Below are 16,285 nucleotides of genomic sequence, written 5' to 3'. Positions count from 1 at the left end.
AATGGCTTTCCATTTAGAAGAGACTAGTTAGTTTAGCGTTTTAGACCTTTAACTTCATTGATCCCCATCTGAGAATCTCGCATAATACACACAAAGTCAGCTGACTTTTAGACGCCATTTTGTCAGCCATTTCCTCCACAGATCCATTGCCAGTGTCTGCTCTGCACACAGCGCACTGAGGAGACAGTCCCGTCTGGCCTCGCCTTCATCTATCTGCCCCGGGATTAGCGAAGCTGCAAGCGGATCCCTGCACGGACAGACAGACGCAGACGGTCCCCGGGTGGGTGGATGAGAGTACCGTGTAGCGGGTCGGTCTGATCAGCAGCCACCAGACCACCTCCAGCTGCCGCCTGGGTCCAACCGGTACCAGTCGTCATGGCTCTGAAGATCGTCAAAGGGAGCATCGATCGGATGTTCGATAAAAACCTCCAGGATTTAGTACGTGGCATTAGGAATCACAAGGAAGATGAGGTAAACGAAACGACTGAAGCATCATCATCATCACAGTCCATTCTCCCATCTTTTAACGTTTCCCCGTCATCACAATCAACGATATATTGTGCATGCACACGTCGCGGCTAATGTTATCCACACTCTCTCTCTCACTCCCCCCGTCAACGTTGACAACCTAGCCGGCCCAGGTGGAGGGTTTAAGCTGCGAGGCTAACCGTTAGCTCACTGCTACGGTTTCAGTCTCAGTCATTCGTTTCATACACACAGTCCGTCTCCATACCGTTAGCTTCCTAGTGATGTTTCAGTTTGTACAACCCAATATAGTGGTCATCCAGAGCAGAGGACTGTCACGCTATTCCGACGTAGCGAATGACAGCTGTCAGTTTAGTTTAGTTCTTTTAAGCAAGTGAAGTCATATTGTGTGTTTATGTATGTGACAGGCAGCCAGCTATAGCTAACGTAGCACGTTAGCCGGTTAAAGACAGACAGCAAAGCTGGCTTCCTAGAGTCTAGAGATGATTAGCTCCTTTCGGGACCCTAGGTTAACCTTTTTCTGTATTTCGGACGTCGTTACCGAGCGTACCGTACCGTCCCAAATACAGAAAAGGTTAACCAAGGTCCCGAAAGGGGCTAAGAGATGATCAACCTCCGGCAGGCAGGTTACTAGTCCTGGCTGGCATCATCTCATCCCGATAAAGATAAGATAAGAAGGAGCCAGAGCCTATAGGTCACTCAATCAATTCACTGCCCACTGTGTTGATGTAAACAACAAGCCATCCCTGTTTGACCATTCATTGTTGCAGCCAGGTAGACCGATGGCGTTGGAGGTTCTGAGGTGATGTTGATCCCATCATCACATATGATTCCATGACGCGATGCTCTCTCTCATCCTAACCTAAACGCACGAGAAGAGCCTTTTGAACCTGTCTGTCAGTCACTCACTCACTCCATCACTTAAGCTTTGACTTCACATTCGGCATCATCAACGGCTGAATCATCCAGGCTCATCGGGATTAACAACAGTCACAGTCCTCCCCACAGTGTCAGTGCCAGTGCCTAAATTCTATGAATAGGGATTATGTCGTGATGCTGCCATGTTTTCATATCAATTATTCATATGGAATTATGATTCACTCAGTCTCAGACGGTCACCAGTATACAGCTCTCGTTGAACATCTCATCTGATGATGTCATCTCCACCAGTCATCTCTTCACTCAGTGATGATGTGTCAAAGCGGCTCATCCCAGTGTCTGGGGGGCATGGGGGGTACTGTTTGTAAGTGGAAGCACATCGTTTTCCCATTTCACTAGCCAGCATATACATTTGTTGATGTGCAGTGTAAACAAATTCCCCATAATTATGCCTTTCTATGCAGAAGGATGGTTTTGGATTAGCCTTCTGAGTGTCATAGATAAGACTAGTGACACACTAAAACGCCTGCGGTCTTCGAGGCTAGTGACACACTGCATTTGTCCAGTGAAGTGACTGGGTCTGACCTGAATGCAATTTCTAGACCCTTTATTTTCTCTATGCCTTTATTCTGCTTTTGGCCATTCATGATAAACTATGAGGTATGATGTATAACCTCACTTTGCGGGCCTTATCGTGTCTATACATAGACAATTGGTCACAATATTGTGCCATTCGTGAATGTTGGTTCATTACATTGACCATGATAAGTTGGCACCAAGGCTATAGCTGTTTAGCCTCCACCCAGCCATTCTTGTGCAATCTTTTGATTCAGCCTTGTATGACGGAGCTTGGCCTCCATTGGTAACTCAACCCTACGTACCTACCTAGGTCCTAGATAAGGTGTTGGTTACCGGGCCGACAGTGGACAGTTTGCTGAAATATTAATATGGTCTCTCTGTGTTTGCTTTTCCTGGGCCCGGGCCACAGTTTCTCATGCACTCTCTCTATTTGTTTTTCACGTACGTGTGTGTGTGTGTGTGTGTGTGTGTGTGTTCTCAACCCTGCACAGCTTCATTCATTTCTTCACTCCTCCTTCACTCCGCATTCACCCTCTCCTTCCCATATTTTGTGGAACAGGCCTTCGAGAAAATGTGTGAAGACTGTTCGAGTATCGAGTCCTATTTCCATTGGCTAGCCTATCAGATATCTGTAATTAATATGTCTTGAATATAAAGGCCTGATAACATTGACTGAGTGTTTACTTTTATTTTGGAACGCATACAGTTTACTACCTCTTCTGCTTCCCCTCTTAGTTCAAGCTCGAGCTGCTAATAATGCTGGCAAAAGCTCTCCGTGTTGGCCATGGGACAAGTATTTGGGTTATTTCAATACGATGGCATCTGTGTGAGCATCAGTGGTGACACACTGTCTCCCCCTGCCTGCCCTGTGGGCCTGCCCTGCCAGCCTCCCCTGGCTGTGTCTCCTCAGGAACACCAGCAGAATGTGATCCCACCCCCTGGCCCTATACGTCCTCTCCTCGTGTCACTGTGCTGTCTCATGACTGCAGACACATGACCAACAACACACTCTTACACTCGATAGAGAGAGAGAGAGTGTGTGTGTGTGTGTGTGTGTGTGTGTGTGTGCACGCGGTGTGTAATGGTCGAGTGAATAACTTCTTGTTGGACACTATTTCTTTAAATAATTGAAGCAATTTTCATTCTCACAGATCAGTTGGTCTTGGTGGCTAAAATACGTTCTTAAATTACTTTTACTTTTTGCATATTTGTAAATGGAATGATCTCAGATCTGCCTATGTATCTTTTTGCATGTTGCTCTCTAGGGTCATAGCCAAACCAAACGAGCTCAGTGACCTTGTAGTTAAGAGTGGGGAAACTCTTAACTACAACTCTCGAACGGCCGGTCCAGTCGAGGCTGAACCAGGCCGTTTTTAGGAGGAAAAAAACAACAAAAATATCTTTTTATATAGGCTAGGCCTATATAATTTTGCCGCGTGCCATTCCCCGGCTGAGGCCAAATCACTGTCACGGTTAGTATTTGGGTCCGCGCCGGCGGAGGGCAATTTTATTTTTCCAGCACGTGGCCGAAGGGCCTCTCCAACTCCATTTCCCAGGCTGAATTAGAGGCCCAGCACGTCCCTGGGTTCAATCCCCAGCAGAGTCATAATATACAAATGGTACCCAATGCCTCCCTGCTTGGCACTAGCGTACATGTCCATAGGGTGTACATGTACATCATGGCTGGGGGATGGGGCAGGTACTTGTACATCATGCTACAGGCAGTCTTGCATTGGTCATTGCACGCAGCACCTCCCCAAGATCTTTCCAGGAGCACGTGCGCACGCATCGATTAGAAACAACCTTGAGTTCACACACCAATGTTCAGCGACGTTTACAAAGGCTGCCGAGTGTTACACCTACACTAGTGTAGCCTCTGCTTTCATTTTCATCTGTGCAAAAAATGAAAGCCTGGAGGAACGCAGTGGCCGTCACTCCAAATGATGTGACGTAGCGCTGCACTGGGGGGGAGAGGAGGGGCTGGGGGTGACTGAGATCCAATCAGATCAAATCAACATAGGAATAAGCCCACTGTGACACCTGCCAACTCCTGTAGTGGAGGGGTTTGTTAAGCGACGTGCACTTTAATGACGTCAGTAACATGGCATCCCCCCCCAAAACTTAAAATCACCAATGCAACACTGGCTACAGGGACAGGAGATAGCTCCTGAGTCCTGGGCTACAACATGGCTCTGGAACTGTTGGTTCCCAAAGGCCACGTACTAGTGTGCTGTATATGAACTACCCCAGTGCATTCTTCAACAGTGACTGATCAATCCCAGTACTGTTTCACATACATTAGCAAAGCTATCACCACGGTGTGCAGTTGCTTAACCTCGGCTTCCTATTTAACATTTGAGTAAAACTGGGATAGTTTTTCCAGAGTGGCCGACACGGTTTCACATTAAACTAAATGTGGGTACTACTGGGTAGATCTTTCACTTGGAAAGCAAAAAAATGCTGAAGATGAAAATGAAAGCAGTTTTACTCTTATGTACCTAGTCTACACAACAATAAAGTACAACCTTGAACCTTGGAATGTTATTTTTCGGACTGGCACTTTGATCTTTTTGCAACAACATAAATGTTCATTACTTCCTGCAAGATCCTTTTCAGATGTTCATGACAAAAGATCAGACTTAGGTGCCACAATTCAGGAATGCCTTGCCTTCTTTGCATTAAGATATCAGTATTGATGAGCAAAAAAAAAAAAAGGTTTAGCTTGTAGGACTTTTCATCTATCACAATTGGCTGGTGAGTTTAAAAAAAAGATAATTCTGGACCCTGGTGCTATTGATTATATGATCCACCACTCCTGAATGAAGTGCCTGATGCTGGGAGTACTGTGCAACGCACAGGTCCTGGACATGGTGAGAGCAGGATCGGACCTGGTGAGACGTAGGAGGGGCCCAGACAGGAGTTAACCCACAAAGCCTAGTCCTTCCACCATACACGCGCCAGATTGATCTACTAGTACTTCCCAGTCCCGTAGTAGTAGTAGTTCCGTCCTACTTGTGGGACTGATCGAGGGTAGCTACTGGGACGTAAGTCGGGACTTGATCACCACAGCAGGGTCACCTGAGTGAGGGGTATGATGTTTGAGAGACCAGAAACACCGATGACCTTGGGATACATCACTGAGGATACGTCCCAGATGCATCCATGCAATGTTTATTTTTATTTTTTTCATTCTAGTGCTCCCCGATTAATCGAAAAAAATATTGTGATCTAGATTCAGACACCTATGCGATCTCATTTCTAAATTTGAGCAAGAATCGTGCAGCGCTAGTTGGCCGTCCAAATTAATTTGAGTTACTCTTGTGTTTTTGCTACAAGAGAGAGTTTAAGTCACATAATTTGTTGTCTGTTTAAAGCCACAGCAGTTGGCTCCAGGTGCCACATTTTGAATGTAGCAATGTTCAGCAACTGCAGAGTACAGACTAAAAGGCAATGAATATTTTCATGGAAAGAAAATCTGGTAAGAGTAGACACGCCACTGGCAAAGATTTCCCATGTAATGTTACTGCTGGCAACGTCTCACTCTGAGTGTCAAGAAGAATCCATCCATCCATTCTGACATGCTCTGTTCTCTCTCTGTCCCGTCTGTCCTCAGGCCAAGTACATCTCCACCTGCATTGACGAGATCAAGCAGGAGCTCAAGCAGGACAACATTGCCGTTAAAGCCAATGCCGTGTGCAAGCTCACCTATGTAAGACTTCTCTGCACCCTGCAACCATTCACTTACTCTCTGTCTGTAGCCCTTATACTGGCACAGCAACATACTGGCACGCACACATTCTATGTTACACTCCTGGCCCTGTCTGTTGACAGTATAGTATACTTGCCGTTTTCAGGTTGGTGTTTAATATCATGCATGCTGTGGACAGCAAAGTCAAGCACATTGGGTAAAAGTCAGCATGGCGTAAAGCTACAATCGGGGACTACAATTACAATAGTATTACAATGAATAGAATCAGTATGGTAGAGTAATAAGAATATAACTAGTACACCTGCAGTGGTTGGAGCCGGTCTCACTTCTATTCCACTGAGAAATTCCAACCCCGGTGTTGTCAGGTACAGTAGGTCACTGACTGGCTGACCAACCCTGGTGTTGTCAGGTACGTCACTGACTGGCTGACCATGTCAGTGAAGTTATGTGATGTGGTTTTGATAGTTTTATTGCAGTTCAGGCATCATTGTAATTACCCCTCTCTGTCAGGAGAGGGAGACAACAGACTTGAAGAGACTTTTTACACAGGACTAAAATGTTTTGTTAATAATTTATGGGGGAAATATGTGGTTTGAATCTCTTTGTATCTAAATTCCCATCTGTGTCTCCGTATTGGCTTTTAGTGTTTAAAGCACTATTTCTATGTATAGCTCGTTCCTACACTTAAGCCTGCGTTTGTTTGGTATCAGTGGTCAATTTCAAGGCTCTCTGCTCGATGCATTTGGCCTCTTAGTGTTCCATGGGGACAGTCCAGGGCTGCTTTCTTCTTTAAATCAAACCCTCTCTCATCCCTGTTGCATTTACAGCTTCAGATGCTCGGCTATGATGTCAGCTGGGCCGCTTTCAACATCGTTGAAGTCATGAGCTCCTCCAAGTTCACTTACAAGGCAAGTCTTTTTTTTTTAAAGAGCATGACATGAGAAGGCTCCAGCTTTGGAGAAAACCTATCAATGGCCTGATAACGTTTGGCATCATTTTAATTTAACCCATTTACGGCCCCGCACGGTTTCATAACTTTGACATGTTTTCCGCTGTCTGTCTGTTCTCCCTTACAGAGGATCGGTTACCTGGCTGCGTCGCAGTGCTTTCACGAGAGCACGGATGTCATCATGCTTACGACCAATCAGATTCGAAAGGTCAGTGACATTATTTACCCGTTGCAAATGGTCTGCACATCACAAAGATTCTTGCACCGAGACATATCTTCTTTCTCTCTCCATTTATATATCTCAAAAAACATTTTTGCCAAAGCAAAAGTGGAACAAAACAATCAAGATAAAACAATGTATATGTACAAATAAATATAAAGGTGTAAACAGAGCTGTTTACATTAACACTTTTTCTGTCAGAGATAGTTAGTTATACATCCATATAGGAGAGGTTAACTTTTGAAAGTTAATAGCAGTATTTCAATGTTTTGCATTCACTTACAGGGCTTTACATTAAAAGTGAATTAAAATGTACTTGTCCGTTGGACAAGTGACTCTTGGTTTCACTTTTTCTGTGACGCAGGAAACAACTCCGACGGCACCCGAGTGACATGTTTTCATAACATGTTTTTTTGAGACCCTTATGGTGTCTAGTTATGATTTGTTCTTGTTGCCTGGGTCAACTAATGTCCCATGGGGGCTATTTCTAACCCTTTCTTACACCTACCCCCAAAACGAACCATACGACGGAGATGACGGACAATGCCATAACTCTTGAAGTAAACGACATACAGAGACATTTGTCTCTGTATGGCAACATCTTTCTGTATAATTCTCTATAACCCTATATTTCTATCTTCAACATTTTCTGCTCTCAGGATCTCAGCAGTCCCAACCAGTATGACACGGGCGTTGCTCTGACTGGCTTGTCCTGCTTCGTGACCCCTGACCTGGCCCGGGATCTGGCCAATGACATCATGACATTGGTGAGTCCACCGAATCGCATCTTTATTTCACAGGATGAGCCAATGGTAATTGGTCACCTGACTCCTGCCAGATGGGGGTGGTATTGATTGGCGCCCGGGACGGACCAATCAGCGGCAGCTACGGGCGGGATGAGGGATCTTGGAGAGGCCGGGTGTGCTGCCATTGAGAAGTGCATGTTCCTATCGCCTTAAAATTGGAAAATCGCAAATAATATTCTCCAGAAAAATTACATTTTTTTTTTTTTTTTTTAAATAATTTATCTTCCCCAACAAGCTTTTTTCATATTTTTTTATTTAACTACATTGCAAAAGAAGTAGCATTACTTTTCACAGTGCAGAAACATAATTGCCTTCCTTGATGAGCATCAACGACCATCATCATGTGTGTGTCACAGACACACACAATTCTCCCCTCTACAGTGCTCTACTACTGAAAGGGACTCATTTCTCTCCAAAAGCACTTGAATATGATGGAATATGACTAAAGCTCACATTTCACATCACACACCATAATTCACTAGCCCCCCTAAAAAAAAGGGAAAAAATTAATATCGATATATCGTTGCATGCCTAGCTACCATACATCATGTACGGCGGACACGTCGATATGATTGACAGACGGTCCCATCCAATCACCTGCCAAGTAGCTTGAAAATAGGGACGGCTTTCTTCAGCGATTGGGCTACAGAGATCCCAGGTGGAAGTACGTTGTGAAACAAATGTGATTGTGAAGCAAGCGTCTCTTCCATCTGGCGGAGTCAGGTGTGCGTCTTGTTGCCTTTCTTTATTTGAATTCCACTTCACGGCCAAAGTGTTGGCGAGGTCAGGCTGTGTAACTAACGGCACATCGTCTCGTTTTCTGTGTTTTTAAGATGTCTCATACAAAGCCCTACATCAGAAAGAAGGCCGTGCTGATCATGTACAAGGTGTTTCTGAAGTATCCCGAGTCCCTACGTCCCGCCTTCCCCCGACTAAAAGAGAAACTGGAGGACCCAGACCCAGGTATGGATTATGGAAGAGGCGCCTCACATCTGCTGCTGTAACGGGGGCTAGTCAAGTCGGTGCTGTTCTCATCAGGGGTCTTGGCTCCGTCCCCTGGGTATCATGTACTCTTGGTTTGGGTCATAATGTGCTCATTCCAGTGTGAGGTAACTAAATTAACAAGCTGCTAGTGACTCGGAGACAGACCTTCTCTGTCACCGACCTCCAGTCCTGTGAATTATTCAACAGCTGCTGAAAATGGTGGGGAGAATTTTTATTGCTCATTTGTGATGCTGCCACAGCTGTCTGGCAATATTCGACACTTCACAGGACTATGTCTGCCATGCTGACGGCAAAAAACACCCAAGAGGAAATTGGTCTCTTTTTTTTATGGTATATTGCTTGGACCTAACTGTGCCCAGCTCCCTTCTGACAGAATAGTCTATGATTGTTTTAAGGCCATTATCTGATACAAGCTACTATAAGCTACTGCCAATAGAATATTGGATTTCACCAAACAATTTTATGCTAGCAAATGCAAATGGAGTGGGGGGAAAAAAAGAATACCACCAATTGCAGGACCCAGCTAAAGCAAACCTGGGCCTTGTCTATGTTAGCATCATGCTATGCTTTAGCTATTTTTGAAAAATCGAAGAACGACCGACATAGAAACATTTTTCAGAAAACTGTCAGGATGTAGAAGACTTTTTTTAAATCTGATCTCAGGTCAGAATGGGTTAAAATGCATATTGGAGAATAAACAATATTCCCAATATGTTGCACCAATATGATTACGCAATAATTGTACGATGTGTCTCTTAAATCTGACAACAATTTTGTCATTTACAAATGACCATTCAGCTTCAGTCATCTGATTTTAGGATTAAGCAAGGCACAATCAATGAATTCCGATGTTAAGAAGCTACATGAATATCCAATATCCCAAAAACGTACACTGTATATCAGAGATCGTAACATTTAAATCCTTCCCATGGAAACGGGAGTATAGTCAAAAAGTGGATTGGCCAAAATGTCCCGGATAATCGTCTAATACCGATTAGTATCTGGGCACGTTTTTTCCCCCCTTAGTCAAGTCCTGTTTGATTAAAAGGTCTATTTCCAGTCTGAAGCACTGAGAAAACTGTTGCGCCTTTCTTCGTCCTTTTCTTCTTCAAACTTGACTACGGTAGCGGTGGTCTCAAAAACATAAGGGAAACTTCGACAGGAAAAGACTCACTCACCGTATAGAAAAAGAAGTAAAACTCCTTAGACTGAGACTTTAGAAAAATATTTTTTCTTTTATTTTATCATGCTCTGTGCTCATGGTGCAATTAAAAAGCAAACGTTTCGGTCCTCAGACCTTCGTCAGTGACTATGTGTATTCGTTCCAGTCTGTAAATGTGTACGAAGCTGCTATTTGATCCCTCTTGATTGGCCTGGTTGCAGGTGTTCAGTCAGCAGCGGTGAATGTGATCTGTGAGCTGGCCAGGAGGAACCCTAAGAACTACCTGTCTCTGGCCCCGCTGTTCTTTAAGCTCATGACCTCCTCCACCAACAACTGGGTTCTCATCAAGATCATTAAGCTGGTGAGTCCAGTTGAAATGTCGCCGGCGGGCGTTGTCTGTCTGTGTAGGTACGCGCATGATGAACGCTTGCATGCGTGCGTGGTAATTCATCCCCTAATGTCCTCCACATGTTGCAACACAATGAAGAAAGTATCGCTACTCGAGAAACTAAAACAGATCAGCTAAATGTCTTTTTAAAACAAAATAGACTTTTGTCATTTCTTTTCCTGAATTGATGACCAAAGTCTGCAAAAAAGAGGGGGTGGCCGTATCTGAGAAGCCATCTGGAAATCGGAAGGTTTTCTGCTTTTCAAATCAGTTCCACACTTTGAAACGCCATTTATAAACAAATTAAACAATGTAAAGATACCGTAAAGTTGACTGTTATTTCCGTTTAAGGATTCTAGTTGATTGTCATAGCGTACTGGAATGAAAGGAATTCAGTTGCTCCCTTGAAAGTTAATTAAACCGCAGTATACTTTAGAAAATGGTGTCCTATAATCATGAGTTGTTGTAGTTGGAAGGGCTAAACTGCCAGTTTGAGTATGAGCGTTTCTTTTAAAGATCTTCACATACACTGGCTGCAATTCATCATATCCATGGTCTGTTCTTGTGTGTTTGTCGTAATGGTACTTCTTCTGTGGTCCTCTTTGTTTTCAGTTTGGTGCGCTCACACCCCTCGAGCCACGGTTGGGAAAGAAGCTCATTGAGCCACTTACAAACCTCATCCACAGGTGAGACGCTCATAGGAAGGCTGCCACTGGCCAGTGGTCCGTCTAACATGACCTTTGTTGAGCCCACAAGGGAAAATCAGTCGCCCAAGGCAGCGCAGCAGTTAAGATAATGCATCACAGGGCAAGAAAAAGTAGTGTAGATAACAGCAGGGTAAAAAAGACATCACATTGAATGCAACACCCTAAAGAAATGGCAAAATATACCATATACAACACCACCATACAATATGCTACACTGTACACACCCTCAAATGGCAACAGGCAACATAATCAACACTATACAAACAGTACAAAATACAAGAGAGCAAACGGTATGCATCTCAGATAGTATCCGTACTTTACAGTGTTGTTCTCCGAGCAATTAGTCTGTTGAACGAGTCGAGAGACCGTTGCGGCGCTTCGTTATTCATCTTCATAGCTAGTGGCACAAAGGACTTGTCTATTTATTAGTCTGTTTGTTGTCCCCTTGGGGAAGATGAATCTTATCATTACCCCGGGACGGGTTAGGGCCGGGGAAGATGAATCTATCAGTACCCCCGGGGCCTCCTGCCGAACCTCCTTATAATATCTATATAACAATTCTGTCTCGTCTCTTCTTACCTCCGTCTCCTCCAGTACCTCGGCCATGTCCCTGCTGTACGAATGTGTCAACACAGTGATTGCAGGTCAGTACTACGCTCTGGGCAGTACAACTGTCCATGGATCCATGGATAGATTCGGGGAACTATGGGCTCCCATTTTCGTCACTGCTAAACCCCTTATCCCTAAACTTTTTTGCCTTTTTTTTTTTTTTTTTTTTACAATTTTGCAAAACATTTTTGAATAGTTGAAATGGCCAGTCTACAAGCTCACAACGTGTCAATGTAGATTGGCTAGTTGAACTATTCAAAAATGTTTTTCAAAATGGTAAAAAAACAGCAAAGAAGTTTAGGGATAAGGGGTTTAGCGGTCGACGAAAATGGAGCCCTAATACTTAACTGAGACAACTGCTTGTGATCAGTTCCCGTGATAATAAACGGGGGTCACACTCGACACCTGCAGAGATTTGGTGCATTTATGGAAGGATTGTGCTGCATAATTTCCTTTGTAAGTGCTACTGTAAAACTCCGAGCTCCCTTCTTTCCTTTGACAAAAAGTATGCAGCTTCAGATGTGACTTTTGTCTTTGATCTTGTCTGTTGCAGTGTTGATCTCCTTGTCCTCTGGAATGCCCAACCACAGTGCTAGCATACAGGTAAGGGTCTGAGGTCCATGTCACTGGCGTCTGCCTGCTCCTGTTGGCATGATGACATTTTAAAAACCTTTTCCCATTCCACTGAAATCACTGTGCATGTTTTTCATCTGACTTTCTGTTCTTGACTTCTGTCTGTCCTAACATCTACTTCACTGTTAACAGGCTGGACATGCTTGCATGCCTCAAATGAGTCTCAGTCATTATGATTGCTAAAGAATGCATGGTATAATATAGCCCACTGGTTCCCAAACCGTGGATCATGGACCACCTTTTATGGGTCACGACTCGAGTAAAAGTATTTTCCTTCTTTTTTTTGGCTTTTTTAAAAATATATGTACTGTAGCTTGACGGGAAAGGGGACTCGCGACTCGAACCCGCGACACACTGTCATGCTGGATTACCAGCCAAGGTGCCTGGACCGCTAAAGGGCTACACACACCGTCTGCGAACGCCGCGCGTCAAAACAGCCGCCTCCGTTATTTTCAATGAACCTATCGCACACCGGCGGCGTCCGACGCGCGTTCACGCCTCGCCTGACGCTCCGATACGCTGCGCACCCGGTGTGTGTAGGGCTTCAGCCGGTCCAGGCCCGTAAAAGTATTTTCTTACATTTAAAATGTAACACAAAACAAATCCAGGAAATTCCAAAAGTAGCGTTGTGTGCTTGTAGATCTGATATTTTCACTAGTTTGTGTTCCGGGCAAACGTCTTATTATCCCTCTTTTGGGTCTCGACTTCAAAGGTTTGGGAACCACACTGCTATAGACAAATCTTTCCTTCTCTTTGCGTCATTATTTGATTCACTAAATATCATTAAACAAAAAAAAAACTGAAATGGTCTACAATGATGATAATGAACTTTTTTACCTTCTCCTCTCTCCTCTCTCTGTCTCTCTCTGTCTGTCTCTCTCTATCTCTCTCTCTCTCAGCTCTGTGTACAAAAACTGCGCATCCTGATCGAAGACTCGGACCAGAACTGTGAGCCCTCTGTCAATGCCTGCAGTGTGTCATTCTCTCATTGTCTGCGTGTTTCTGACTGGCATACAGTCCACCCGTTTAGAGTCGTAGCGCCCCCAATCCCTATTTCTGGATAACTCGAACATAATTTACCATGTTGCTTCCAATTGGAGGGCAGGTGGCTGCTTGAAATGCCACTGCAATTAAGCCACCAATTGAAGTTTGTACACACATAGTGTAACTTAGCTTATATGTACATTTTACACACCTATTCTTAGCACTAGGCAGATTTATTTAGCCTCCAGAGATACTTTTAAATGTGTTCAAGCATTCGAGTTATCTAGAGCCCACTGTGCGTAGATTGTATTGTGGGTCGTAGAGTAGAAAATAGAACTGTGACGTCGTGTGTAGACTAGATTTGGACCTCATGGGCTCCGTTTGGTTTTTCATTTGAATGCACTCCCATGTGTCTAAAGGCCTGTTCATAGTCCAGTTTTAGGTGATAAGGTGACCACTGAAACGGTGCTTGGTAAAAACAGAGAGGTGTTTTCGGTTTAGCGGTGAGTCGCTTACCACCGCGGTGTGACGTCATGTTGTCGTTTCTGGGGCTCACCTCATCACCTAAAGCTGAAGTGAGAAGAGTGCCATTCAAGTTTAACACAGGATAGTGGTTACAGTTGGAGCAAATGAAAGTGAATTGACATATCCCAAAAAAGGAAAAAAGCACTAATTATGTTTTCATTTAAGGTAAATGTAGATGTATTTCTTGTTAAAGAAGCCTAGCATTTTTTAAGAGATATAGTGGTAGTTTGTAGCAGTACATTTAGAAAAGTTTTCTTTACTTATTTTTTACGTATCATTCCAGTCTAGGTTTCCGATACAGTGTTCAGAGTCTTGGCGGCGTGCCCCATAGAGTATCCATATACTATAGAGCACAGAAGTCCTGACGTGACTCGCTCATCCCCTGGTTCGCGGAAGCATTTTCTCTATGGAGAAAAACATCGTGTCGTCTTAAAATCGTCTCATATAAGAGTTGTGGTCCAAACTGTCTTGGCGATATTGTCGGGGAGGTGTCTCTGTATCATTTACGACATTTGGTTACTCATATTTGATACAGTCTGTTTCTAGTGAAAATGTGACTTAATTCGGCAGCAGTAACATTAGCGTTTTCTCGCAGTCAGTTCATTCTTTATATGAATATGAGTGAAACCGCTGGGAACTGTTCTTATATGGGACGATGTAAAAGTACACAAACCAGTGGACTTGGCGCCCTCTACCGATATTGACATCAGATCAGACTTCGGTGCTCTTATATGTATACATTGATCTCTACCAGGGGTCTCCAAACAGGTGGGCTTGTAGTGAATGCAAAGGTACACATGATGATGGAACAGATTTCATCGTGTGTGTGTGTGTGTGTGTGAGGAAAAACTAAATGCCCATGTGTCCATTGTCTTGTGTGTTTTTAATTATAATTATAATAATTATTATAATTTTCATTAATGTGATATCTCATCAGAATGTTAAATGGAACAGAATGACAAACGGTTTATATATTTGCGTACACCTACTAGAGTATGTGTATTTGTGTAACAACCGATCGCTTTCATAGTAAAGATACTGTCAATTCGTTTTTAAAGTGTCCGGTGAGACTAAGGTTGGAGAATGAAAGAAATGTTAGCCCAAGTCTGTGCACTCGACACTAAGGCAAAACCAGAGTGTAGAGTAGGAGAGTAGCGACACGCTTATAGTTCCAAACATTTCTCCTGTGGCTGGAACTATCACATTTGAGATAGAATGAGCACTTCCTCATTCCATTGTTACAATGGGAGGCTACGCTAGTGTCGCCACTCTCTTACTATATTACTCTGGGCAAAACGTAGTTTTTTTTACAGTGATTTGAATACTCCAGACGTTTACTGTAACGTCCAAAATATGTCTACACAAAACCAGTCAACCTTAGTCAGCAGGGCACATAATCAGTTTAATGTAGACCAGGTGGTCCTAATGGCGCGTTCGTTCACACAGGCAGATGCAAAGATTCAGACCACTATTCATTGTCAATGGTAGCCGGCGACGTGAAGCGTCGAAGCAAATCTGACTATTTGTAGCTGCCTCAAAAAAGACGGAAAGTTACAAAGCTACAAATTGAAGCTGCAGAGCTGGGTTCAACTTCCAGATACAAAGCTGTTTTTTCTTTTTTTTTTTCAACTTAAATTTTATTCATTTTTCATGAACAGAAATGACATACAAGGACATACAGAAAGTAAAAAGACGAACAATCGAACATTACAATATGTGTTGCCAACTCAGTAAATAAAAAGTAAAAACAGTAGATAAATGCTTGTGGGAGATGACACATAGACAGGATAATAATAAAATGAAAACATTATGTAAGCGTACTCGTACATACACACACACACACACACACACACACACACACTCACACTCACACTCACGCATACATCCCCACACACCCTCACAGTCATACATACACCCACATACAATAATATAGGACAGTAAAATACCGTATATAAAGAAAATAAATAACATTGATTAAAGCTGTTTTTTCTTAATCCCCCCGTCCCTCCGTCCGTCCGGCCGGCCGCGGCGCCTCCGACACACGTCACTGGACTCATGCTTGATGACACCAGCGACTAGGGCATTCACTTCTAGTCATTTTTACTAGTTGCCTAGTTGCCTTACTTACCTATCCTACCTACCTACCTATTATGTTAAAAAAGAATTGTACATTTAAAAACTGTGTACATTGGTGACTATAATCTACATGATCTTGAGGCCTACAAAATCAAGGAAAAAATAAATAAATAAAAATAAACTTTTCTCTCTTATCAACTAGTCAACTAGTACCAACAAGGTCGAGTCGACTAGTAAACTAGTCGACTAGTTGCTTAATGCCCTACCAGCGACCGTGTGAGCAACAGATATATTAAAATACGCTGTGATCTTTGCATAATGCCTCGTGTGAACTCAAAGCCACGGGATCCATGCATGCCTAATTGGTGAAGGCCACACTGAGAGCATTCTGTGTGGGTTCTCTTCTTTAGTGAAGTACCTGGGCCTGCTGGCCATGTCCAAGATCCTGAAGACCCACCCCAAGTCGGTCCAGTCCCACAAAGACCTCATCCTCCAGTGTCTGGACGACAAGGACGAGTCCATCCGTCTGAGGGCGCTGGACCTGCTCTACGGCATGGTATATGAACCA

At 43.7% G+C, this 16,285-nt stretch overlaps 1 protein-coding gene across 6 annotated transcripts in view; it reads left to right on the top strand.

The window, feature by feature from the left end:
- Window positions 1-131: 131 nt before the first annotated feature.
- The window catches only part of ap3d1 (adaptor related protein complex 3 subunit delta 1), a 47,217-nt gene continuing 31,063 nt past the window's right edge, over window positions 132-16,285 (top strand). For all 6 annotated transcript variants that reach the window (XM_080771028.1, XM_080771032.1, XM_080771029.1 and 3 more), the window contains exons 1-12: window positions 132-471; window positions 5,558-5,653; window positions 6,481-6,561; window positions 6,730-6,810; window positions 7,482-7,589; window positions 8,462-8,591; window positions 10,017-10,156; window positions 10,796-10,869; window positions 11,485-11,534; window positions 12,053-12,102; window positions 13,032-13,080; window positions 16,128-16,273. In XM_080771028.1, coding sequence (XP_080627154.1) covers window positions 376-471; window positions 5,558-5,653; window positions 6,481-6,561; window positions 6,730-6,810; window positions 7,482-7,589; window positions 8,462-8,591; window positions 10,017-10,156; window positions 10,796-10,869; window positions 11,485-11,534; window positions 12,053-12,102; window positions 13,032-13,080; window positions 16,128-16,273 — 1,101 coding nt within the window. In that variant the 5' untranslated portion in view covers window positions 132-375. The remainder of the gene's footprint in view (window positions 472-5,557; window positions 5,654-6,480; window positions 6,562-6,729; window positions 6,811-7,481; window positions 7,590-8,461; window positions 8,592-10,016; window positions 10,157-10,795; window positions 10,870-11,484; window positions 11,535-12,052; window positions 12,103-13,031; window positions 13,081-16,127; window positions 16,274-16,285) is intronic.

The sequence above is a fragment of the Protomyctophum bolini genome (genome assembly GCF_963924005.1).
Source record: "Protomyctophum bolini genome assembly, chromosome: 8".
NCBI lineage: Eukaryota > Metazoa > Chordata > Actinopteri > Myctophiformes > Myctophidae > Protomyctophum > Protomyctophum bolini.
The sequence above is the reverse complement of the archived record's forward strand: the minus strand, read 5'-3'. Positions and strand labels throughout refer to the sequence as shown.